General features: G+C 39.2%; 1 protein-coding gene across 1 annotated transcript; it reads right to left on the bottom strand.

The window, feature by feature from the left end:
• Positions 1 to 8,988: 8,988 nt before the first annotated feature.
• On the bottom strand, positions 8,989 to 9,492 carry LOC107487065 (uncharacterized). The gene has a single exon (XM_016107648.1). It carries the CDS (start codon positions 9,490 to 9,492, stop codon positions 8,989 to 8,991), a length of 504 nt encoding a protein of 167 aa, XP_015963134.1.
• Between the last annotated feature and the right edge of the window lie 525 nt (positions 9,493 to 10,017).

Below are 10,017 nucleotides of genomic sequence, written 5' to 3' on the forward strand. Positions count from 1 at the left end.
CCATTTTTTTTCGCAAGCTTCTTCTTTTTCACTGCTTTTTCTTGCTTCAAGAATCAATTTCATGATTTTTCAGATTATCAATAACATTTCTCTTTTTCATCATTCTTTTAAGAGCGAACAATTTTAACATTTTTAAACAACAAGATAAAAAATATGCATTGTTCAAGCATTCATTCAGAAAACAAAAACTATTGTCACCACATCAATATAATTAAACTAATTTCAAGGATAAATTCGAAACTCATGTACTTCTTGTTCTTTTGTATTAAAAACATTTTTCATTTAAGAAAGGTGAATGATTCATGGAATTATTCATAGCCTTAAGACATAGTTACTAAATACTAATGATCATGTAGTAAAGACACAAACATAGACAAACATGAAGCTCAAAAACTGAAAAACAGAGAGATAAGAACAAGGAAGTTAAGGAATGAGTCCACCTTAGTGATGGTGGCGCCTTCTTCTTGAAGGACCAATGGTGTCCTTGAGCTCCTCTATGTCTCTTCCTTGCCTTTGTTGCTCCTCCCTCATAGCTCTTTTGATCTTCTCTAATCTCATTGAGAATGATGGAGTGCTCTTGGTGTTCTACACTTAATTGGTTCATGTCATGACTCAATCCTTCTAGAGAAGTGTTGAGTTGTTCCCAATAGTTGTTTGGAGGAAAATGCATCCCTTGAGGCATCTCCGGGATTTCTTGATGATGAGCTTCCTCATACGTCTCTTGAGATCCATGAATAGGCTCTCTTGTTTGCTCCATCTTCTTCTTAGTGATGGGCTTGTCCTCTTCAATGGGAATGTCTCCTTCTATGACAACTCCAGCTAAGTTGCATAGATGCAAATGAGATGAAGAAAAGCTAGCCTTGCTAAGGTGGAGAGCTTTTCGGCTACTTTATAGAGTTCTAGAGGGATGACTTCATGAACTTCTACCTCCTCTCCAATCATGATGCTATAGATCATGATGGCCCAATCCACCGTTACTTCGGATCGGTTGCTAGTGGGGATGATGGAGCGTTGGATGAACTCCAACCATCCTCTAGACACATGCTTAAGGTCCAGTCTTCTCAATTGAACCGGCTTGCCTTTTGAGTCTCTTTTCCATTAAGCTCCTTCCACACATATGTCCATGAGGACTTGGTCCAACCTTTGATCAAAGTTGACCCTTCTAGTGTAGGGGCGTGCGTCTTTTTGCATCATAGGCAAGTTGAACGCCAACCTTACGTTCTCCGGATTGAAATCTAAGCATTTTTCCCGAACCATTGTAATCCAATTCTTTGGATTTGGGTTCATGCTTTGATCATGGTTCCTAGTGATCCATGCGTTTGCATAGAACTCTTGAACCATTAGGATTCCGACTTGTTGAATGGGATTGGAGAGAACTTCCCATCCTCTTCTTATAATTTCTTGTCGGATCTCCGGATACTCATTTTTCTTGAGCATGAAAGGGACCTCAAGGATCAACTTTTTCTTGGCCACAACTTCATAGAAGTGGTCTTGATGGGCTTTTGAGATGAATCTCTCCATCTCCCATGACTCAGAGGTGGAAGCAATTGCCTTCCCTTTCCTCTTTCTTGAGGTTTCTCTGGCCTTAGGAGCCATCAATGGTTATGGAAAAACAAAAAAGCTATGCTTTTACCACACCAAACTTAGAGAATGTTGCTCGCCCTCGAGCAAAAGAAGAAAGAATAGAAGAAGAAGAAGAAGATATGGAGGAAAGGGAGAAAGGTGTAGGTTTCGGCCAAGGGGGAGAAGATAGGGCAGTGTTGTGTGAAAATGAAGAAGGATGGAGGAGTTTATATAGTGGAGGGAGAGGGGTTTGGGTTCGGTCATTTAGGGTGGGTTTGGGTGGAAAAGAGATTTTAAATTTGAAGGTAGGTGGGGTTTATGGGGAAGAGTGGATGTATGTGATTGGTGAGGGGGTAATAAGGAAAAGAGATTGAGGTGATTGGTGAAGGGTATAGTGTTATTGGATTGTGTGAAGAAGAGAAAAGTGGGGTAGGTAGAGATCCTGTGGGATCCACAGATCCTAAGGTGATCCTGTGGGGTCCACAGATCTTGAGGTGTTAAGGATTTCTCATCCCTGCACCGTTTAGACGTGTAAAATGCCCTCTGTATGTAATCCTGGCGTTTAACGCCAGACTGCAGCATATGTCTGGCGTTAAACGTCCAAATGTAGCCTGTTTCTGGCGTTTAACACCAGCCTGGTGCTTGTCTCTGGCGTTAAACGCCAGCTTGGTGCTAGTTTCTGGTGTTAAACGCCAGACAGATGCTTGTTTCTGGTGTTTAAACGCCACACAACTCTTCCTCCAAGGTGTGCTTTTTCTTCTGCTGTCTTTGATTCTGTTTTTAATTTTTGCAATTGTTGTGTGACTCCACATGATCATAAACCTAATAAAACATAAAATAACAATAGAAATATAGATAAATAAAAATTAGGTTGCCTCCCAATAAGCGCTTCTTTAATGTCAATAGCTTGGTAGTGAGCTCTCATGGAGCTTCACAGATGTTCAGAGCATTGTTGTGACCTCTCAACACCAAACTTAGAGTTTGATTGTGGGGGCTTTGTTTGACTCTATATTGAGAGAAGCTTTTCATGCTTCCTCTCCATGGTTGCAGAAGAAGATCCTTGAGCTTTAAACACAAGGTAGTCCCCATTCAATTGAAGGACTAGCTCTCCTCTGTCAACATCAATCACAGCTCCTGCTATGGCTAGGAAGGGTCTTCCAAGGATGATGCATTCATCCTCATCCTTCCCAGTGTCTAGGATTATGAAATTAGCAGGGATGTAAAGGCCTTTAACCTTTCTAACACGCCCTCTACCAATCCATAAGCTTGTTTTATTGACTTGTCTGCCATCTCTAATGAGATTCTTGTAGCTTGTACCTCCAAAATCCCCAGTTTCTCCATTACAGAGAGTGGCATAAGATTTATACCTGACCCCAGGTCACACAGAGCCTTCTCAAAGGTCATGGTGCCTATGGTACAAGGTATTAAGAATTTACCAGGATCTTGTTTCTTTTGAGGTAAAGTTTGCTGAACCCATGTATTTAGTTCACTAATGAGCAAGGGAAGTTCATCTTCCCAAGTCTCATTACCAAACAACATGGCATTCAGCTTCATGATGGCTCCTAGATATTGAGCAACTTGCTCTTCAGTTACATCTTCATCCTCTTCAGAGGAAGAATAGTTCTCAGAGCTCATGAATGGCAGAAGGAAATTTAATGGAATCTCTATGGTCTCTATATGAGCCTCAGATTCCTTTAGGTCCTCAATAGGGAACTCCTTTCTGTCTGGAGGACGTCCCATGAGGTCTTCATCATTGGGATTCACATCCTCCCCTTTCTCTTTGGATTCGGCCATTTTGATAATATCAATGGCCTTGCATTCTCTTTTTGGATTCTCTTCTGTATTGCTTGGGAGAGCACTAGGAGGACTTTCAGTTATTTTCTTACTCAGCTGGCCCACTTATGCCTCCAAATATCTAATAGAGGACCTTGTGTTCACTCATGAAACTTAAAGTGGCCTTAGATAGATCAGAGATTATGTTTGCTAAGCTAGAGAGGCTCTGGTCAGAATTCTCTGTCTGTTGCTGAGAAGATGATGGAAAAGGCTTGCTACTGCTAAACCTATTTCTTCCACCATTATTAAAGCCTTGTTAAGGCTTTTGTTGATCCTTCCATGAGAAATTTGGATGATTTTTTCATGAGGGATTATAGGTGTTTCCATAGGCTTCACCCATGTAATTCACCTCTGCCATTGCAGGGTTCTCAGGATCATAAGCTTCTTCTTCAGAAGATGCTTCTTTAGTACTGTTTGATGCATTTTGCAATCCATTCAGACTCTGAGAAATCATGTTGACTTGCTGAGTTAATATTTTGTTCTGAGCTAATATGGCATTTAGAGCATCAATTGCAAGAACTCCCTTCTTCTGAGGCGTCCCATTACTCACAGGATTCCTCTCAGAGGTGTACATGAATTGGTTATTTGCAACCATGTCAATGAGTTTTTGAGCTTCTACAGGCATTTTCTTTAGGTGAATGGATCCACCAGTAGAATGGTCCAGTGACATCTTAGAGAACTCAGATAGACCATCAAAGAATATATCCAAAATGGTCCACTCTAAAAGCATGCCAGAAGGACACATTTTAGTCAACTGCTTGTATCTTTCCCAAGCTTCATAGAGGGATTCACAATCTTTTTGCCTGAAGGTCTGAACATCCACTCTAAGCTTGCTCAGCTTTTGAGGAGGAAAGAACTCGGCCAAGAAGGCCATGACCAGCTTATCCCATGAGTCTATACTATCTTTAGGTTGTGAGTCCAACCATGTTCTAGCCCTGTCTCTTACAGCAAAAGGGAAAAGCATGATCCTGTAGACTTCAGGATCTACTCCATTAGTCTTAACAGTATCACAAATATGTAAGAACTCAGTTAAAAACTGATAGGGATCTGCTGATGAAAGTCCATGAAACTTGCAGTTCTGTTGCATTAGAGCAACTAGTTGAGGCTTCAGCTCAAAATTGTTTGCTCCAATGGCAAGGATTGAGATGCTTCTTCCATAAAAATTGGAAGTAGGTGTAGTATAATCACTAAGCATCCTCTTTGTATTGTTGTTGTGTTTGGCCATGTCTACTTCTTTTTCGAGATTATCTGTAAGGTTTTCTTTGGATTATTGTGCTTTAGCTTCTCTTAGCTTCTTCTTCAGAGTCCTTTCCGGTTCAGGATCTGCTTCAACAAGAATGTCCTTGTCCTTGCTCTTGCTCATATGAAAAAGAAGAAAACAGAATAGAAGAGGAATCCTTTATGTCACAGTATAGAGATTCCTTTATGTGAGTAGAAGAAAAGAAGAATAAGAATGAAGAAGAGAAAAATTCAAACACAGAGGAGAAGAGAGGGTTCGAATTTTAAGATGAAGAGAAGTGTTAGTAAATAAATAAAATAAATAGAAAGAGATGAGAGGGAGAGAATTTCGAAAATTATTTTTGAAAAAAAAAAGGTTAGTGATTTTCGAAAATTAAGAGAAGAAATGAAATTAAAATTAAAATTTGAAACAATTAGTTAATTAAAAAGAATTTTGAAAAAGATTGGCGAATTTTCGAAAATTAGAGAGAGAAAAGTGGTTAGGTGATAATAAATAAACAAAAAGTTAATTAGTTAGTTGAAAAAGATTTGAAAATCAATTTTGAAAAGATAAGGAGTTAGAAAAGATTTTTGAAATTAATTTTGAAAAAGATATGATTAAAAAGATATGATTGAAAAGATATTTTGAAAAAGATTTGAAAAGGAAATTAAAAAGATTTGATTTTTAAAATTAAAATTGATTACTTGACTAACAAGAAAGTAAAAGATATGATTCTAGAATTTAAAGATTGAACCTTTCTTAACAAGAAAGTAACAAACTTCCAAATTTTTGAACCAATCACATTAATTGTTAGTAAAGTTTCGAAAATTATGAAATAAAATTAAGAAAAAGATTTTGAAAATCAATTTAAAAATTTTCGAAACTAATAGAAAAAATGAAAAAGATTTGATTTTTGAAAAAGTTTTGAAAAGATAAGATTTTTAAAATTGAAATCTTGACTTGACTAATAAGAAACAACTAATTTTAAAAATTTTTGACTAAGTCAACCCAAAGATTTCGAAATTTTTGAGAGAACTAAGGAAAAGATATTTTTTTGATTTTTTTTGAATTTTTAATGATGAGAGAGAAAAACACAAATATGACCCAAAACATGAAAATTTTGGATCAAAACCAATGATGCATGCAAGAACACTATGAATGTCAAGATGAACACCAAGAACACTTTAAAGATCAAGATGAACATCAAGATATATTTTTTGAAAAATTTTCAAGAAAAGAAAACATGCAAGACACCAAACTTAGAAATTTTCAATGCTTAGACACTATGAATGCAAAAAAGCATATGAAAAACAACAAAAGACACAAAACAAGAAAATATGAAGATCAAATAAGAAGACTTACCTAGAACAACTTGAAGATCATGAAGAACACCATGCATGAATTTTTCGAAAAAATGCATAAATTTTAAAAACATGCAATTGACACCAAACTTAAAAATTGACAGTAGACTCAAACAAGAAACACAAAATATTTTTGGTTTTTATGATTTTATTAATTTTTTTGGGTTCTTCGAAAATTTCTTTTTGGAAAAACGAAAATAAACTATTTTTTTTTGAAAATAAAATAATGGTTAAAACAAAAAGAAAATTACCTAATCTGAGCAACAAGATGAACCGTCAGTTGTCCAAACTCAAACAATCCTCGGCAACAGCACCAAAAACTTGGTGTTGTTGCCGGAATCTTAAATAATCGCTGGCTCCAAACTCGAACAATACCCGACAACGGCGCCAAAAACTTGGTGCACGAAATTGTGATCTCAATGGAGCCAACAACTTGGTATGCACAATTGTAATATCACTCTTTTTCACAACTTCGCACAACTAACCAGCAAGTGCACTGGGTCGTCCAAGTAATAACCTTACGTGAGTAAGGGTCGATCCCACAGAGATTGTCGGCTTGAAGCAAGCTATGGTCATCTTGGAAGTCTCAGTCAGGCGGATTCTAATGGTTATAATGGTTTTTGAATATAGAGATAAATAAAGCATAAAATAAAGATAGAGATACTTATGTAATTCATTGGTGGAAATTTCAGATAAGTGTATGGAGATGCCTCATCCCTTTTGAATCTCTACTTTCCTACTGCCTTCTTCCAATCATTCTTATCCCTTTCCATCGCAAGCTGTATGTTTGGGTTTCACCGGTGTCAATGGCTACCTCCCGTCCTCTCAGTGAAAATGGTCCAAATGCGCTGTCACCGTATGGCTAATCATCTGTCGGTTCTCGATCATGTTCGAATAGAATCAAGTGATTCTTTTGCGTCTGTCACTACGCCAAACACTCACGAGTTTGAAGCTTGTCACAGTCATCCCATCTTAAATCCTACTCGGAATACCATAGACAAGGTTTAGACTTTCCGGATCTTAGGAATGGCCGCCAATGGATTCTAGGTTATACCATGAAGACTCCGATCTTTCAAAATGGAGGCTAAGAGATACGCGCTCGATCTAAGGTAGAACGGAAGTGGTTGTCAGGCACGTGTTCATAGGTGAGAATGATGATGAGTGTCACGGATCATCACATTCATCATGTTGAAGTGCAGCGAATATCTTAGAATAAGAATAAGCTGAATTGAATAGAAGAACAATTGTAATTGCATTAATACTCGAGGAACAGCAGAGCTCCACACCTTAATCTATGGTGTGTAGAAACTCCACCGTTGAAAATACATAAGTGATAAAGGTCCAGGGATGGCCGAATGGCCAGCCCCCCAAAACGTGATCAAAGGATCAAAAGATAATCCAAAGATTTCCAATGATCAAAAGATGATCCCAAGATATCTAATACAATAGTAAAAAGTTCTATTTATACTAAACTACTTACTAGGGTTTACAGGAATAAGTCTAAGTGCAGAAATCCACTTCTAGGGCCCACTTTGGTGTGTGCTTGGGCTGATCTTGAGCTTTACACGTGTAGAGACTTCTCTTGGGGTTAAATGCCAAGTTGTAACGTGTTTTTGGCATTTAACTCTGGTTTGTGACGTGTTTCTGGCGTTTTACTCCAGAATGCAGCATGGAACTGGCGCAGCATGGAACTGGCATTGAACGCCAGTTTGCATCATCTAAATTCGAATAAAGTATGGACTATTATATATTGATGAAAAGCACTGGATGTCTACTTTCTAACGCAAGTGAGAGAGCGCCATTTTTGCGTTTTGTAGCTCCCGAAAATCCATTTTGAGTGCAGGGAGGTCAGAATCCAACAGCATCTGTAGTCCTTTTTCAGCCTCCTATTAGATTTTTGCTCAGGTCCCTCAATTTCAGCCAGAAAATACCTAAAATTATAGAAAAACACAAAAACTCATAGTAAAGTCCAGAAATGTGAATTTTGCATAAAACTAATAAAAACATCCATAAAAGTAGCTAGATCCTACAAAAAACTACTTAAAAACAATGCTAATAAGCGTATAAATTATCCGCTCATCAATGAGGATTTGAAATTTAGGTGCACTACAGTATTTCCGCGTCGCAGGATCAACGCGTGCGCGCACACGTGGATGCGGTAGGGGATAGAGATGGCGCGTACGCGCCAGGTGCGCGCACGCGTGCAGGTGGTTGTGCTGATGGCATAACATTGGCCCAAGGTTCGCACAACTCTCGGGTCCAAGTATCAGAGTTTGGCTGCAGGAGAACTGGGGCGCGCGCATAGTGTGCGCTCGCGCGGAGGTAGCATGAAGCAAGTGGGCGCGCAGGTGTCAGGTACACTAGCGTGCCAATGGGGTTGTGCCCCCAGCCCAGTGTGGGCTTTGTGTTGGCACAACTCTCGGGAAAATATACCAAGGTTGCAGGTAGGGCGATCGAGGTAGACGCAGCATGTGCGCTCGCGCGTCGATTCGCGAAACAGCATAAGGGCGCGTACGCGCCAGGTGCGCGCACGCGTGAAGGGGTTTGTGTTTAGGGCATAGTGCTGGCTCAATGCTCACCTAATTCTCTGGAATTTTGCACCAGAGGTTGCATCCACATATGGGCGTGCACGCATACAGCGTGCGGGCGTGCACCCCACCTCCCCCCCTTTTTCTTGACATGGACATGAAAAATTCACATTTATCATAAATTCCGTAGGTAGCTAGCCATAGGGGCCAAAAACACCCAAAACTCCATGTAAAACCTAAAAATGGGGTGTTTTCTACCATACCATCAACCTATCTATTTAGAATTAGTGCAAATTCTCATGAACAATTAATCCAAGATAACTTCAATCAAATCTAACTAAACAATTCAATAGCTAAGCAATCACAAATCAATAAAGAATTCAAGAATTATGTACAAAAGGGTCAAAAAGATAGATCTTGCCATGGTGGGGTGTCTCCTACCTAGCACTTTTGTTTAATGTCCTTAAGTTGGACCTTCACTAGCTCAATTTGCTTTGCCAAGAGGAGGATCTTCCAAGAGGAATACCTCAATCTCCTTGTTGCTCTTCATTTGCTCGCTATGATACAACTTGAGATGATGCCCATTAACCTTGAAGATATCCAAACTTGAGGGATGGCTCAAGTGGTAGACCCCATAAGGTTCCGCTTTCTCTACATGATATGGTCTTTCCCATCTTGATCTTAGTTTTCCGAGAAACAATCTCAATCTTGAGTTGTAAAGGAGGACTAGATCCCCGGCTTTAAACTCTTTCCTTCTTATTATCTTGTCATGCATGGCTTTCATTTTCTCCTTGTAAAGTCTAGAGTTCTCATAGGCTTCTAGTCTCAAACACTCTAATTCCGCCAATTGAAGCTTTCTCTCAATTCCGGTCCCACCCAAATTTGGATTGCACTCCTTGACGGCCCAATATGCTCTATGCTCGACTTCCACCAGTAAGTGGCAAGCTTTGCCATACACCAACCGAAAGGGGCTCATGCCAATCGACATCTTGTATGCCGTTCGGTAGGCCCAAAATGCATCGATAAGCTTGGCACTCTAATCCTTTCTATTAGGCTTCACAATCCTTTCCAACACACGCTTGATCTCCCGGTTGGAAACTTCGGCTTGGCCATTTGTTTGTGGGTGATAGGCCGTGGCTACTTTACGTATGATGTCGTATTTCTTCATTAGTCCTTACATTCTTTTGTTGTAAATATGTGAACCTTGGTCACTCACGATTGCTCGTGGTGACCCAAAGCGACAAATTATGTTATTTCTCACAAAAGAAAGGACAACGTTAGCATCGTCCGTCCGGGTGGATATCGCTTCCACCCATTTGGACACTGATGACTTACATCATCTACCCTTTTTCTTGCATAAAAAGGACCATAAAAGAGGCATAATCTCATTTGATCATTACAATTCATGTCTTAATTGATGAATATCATAGTACATTACTTTGATATGAGTTTGTGCTGGATTTCAGGTTGAGAAGACATCAAAAATAGGAAAGAAAACAACAAAACAAGTGAG

Source organism: Arachis duranensis, chromosome 1 (assembly GCF_000817695.3).
Source record: "Arachis duranensis cultivar V14167 chromosome 1, aradu.V14167.gnm2.J7QH, whole genome shotgun sequence".
Classification (NCBI taxonomy): domain Eukaryota; kingdom Viridiplantae; phylum Streptophyta; class Magnoliopsida; order Fabales; family Fabaceae; genus Arachis; species Arachis duranensis.

What these genes read in the sequence shown, in the direction of transcription:
- LOC107487065 (XM_016107648.1), bottom strand. Translation starts at nt 9,492, where the DNA reads ATGTCGATTGGCATGAGCCCCTTTCGGTTGGTGTATGGCAAAGCTTGC.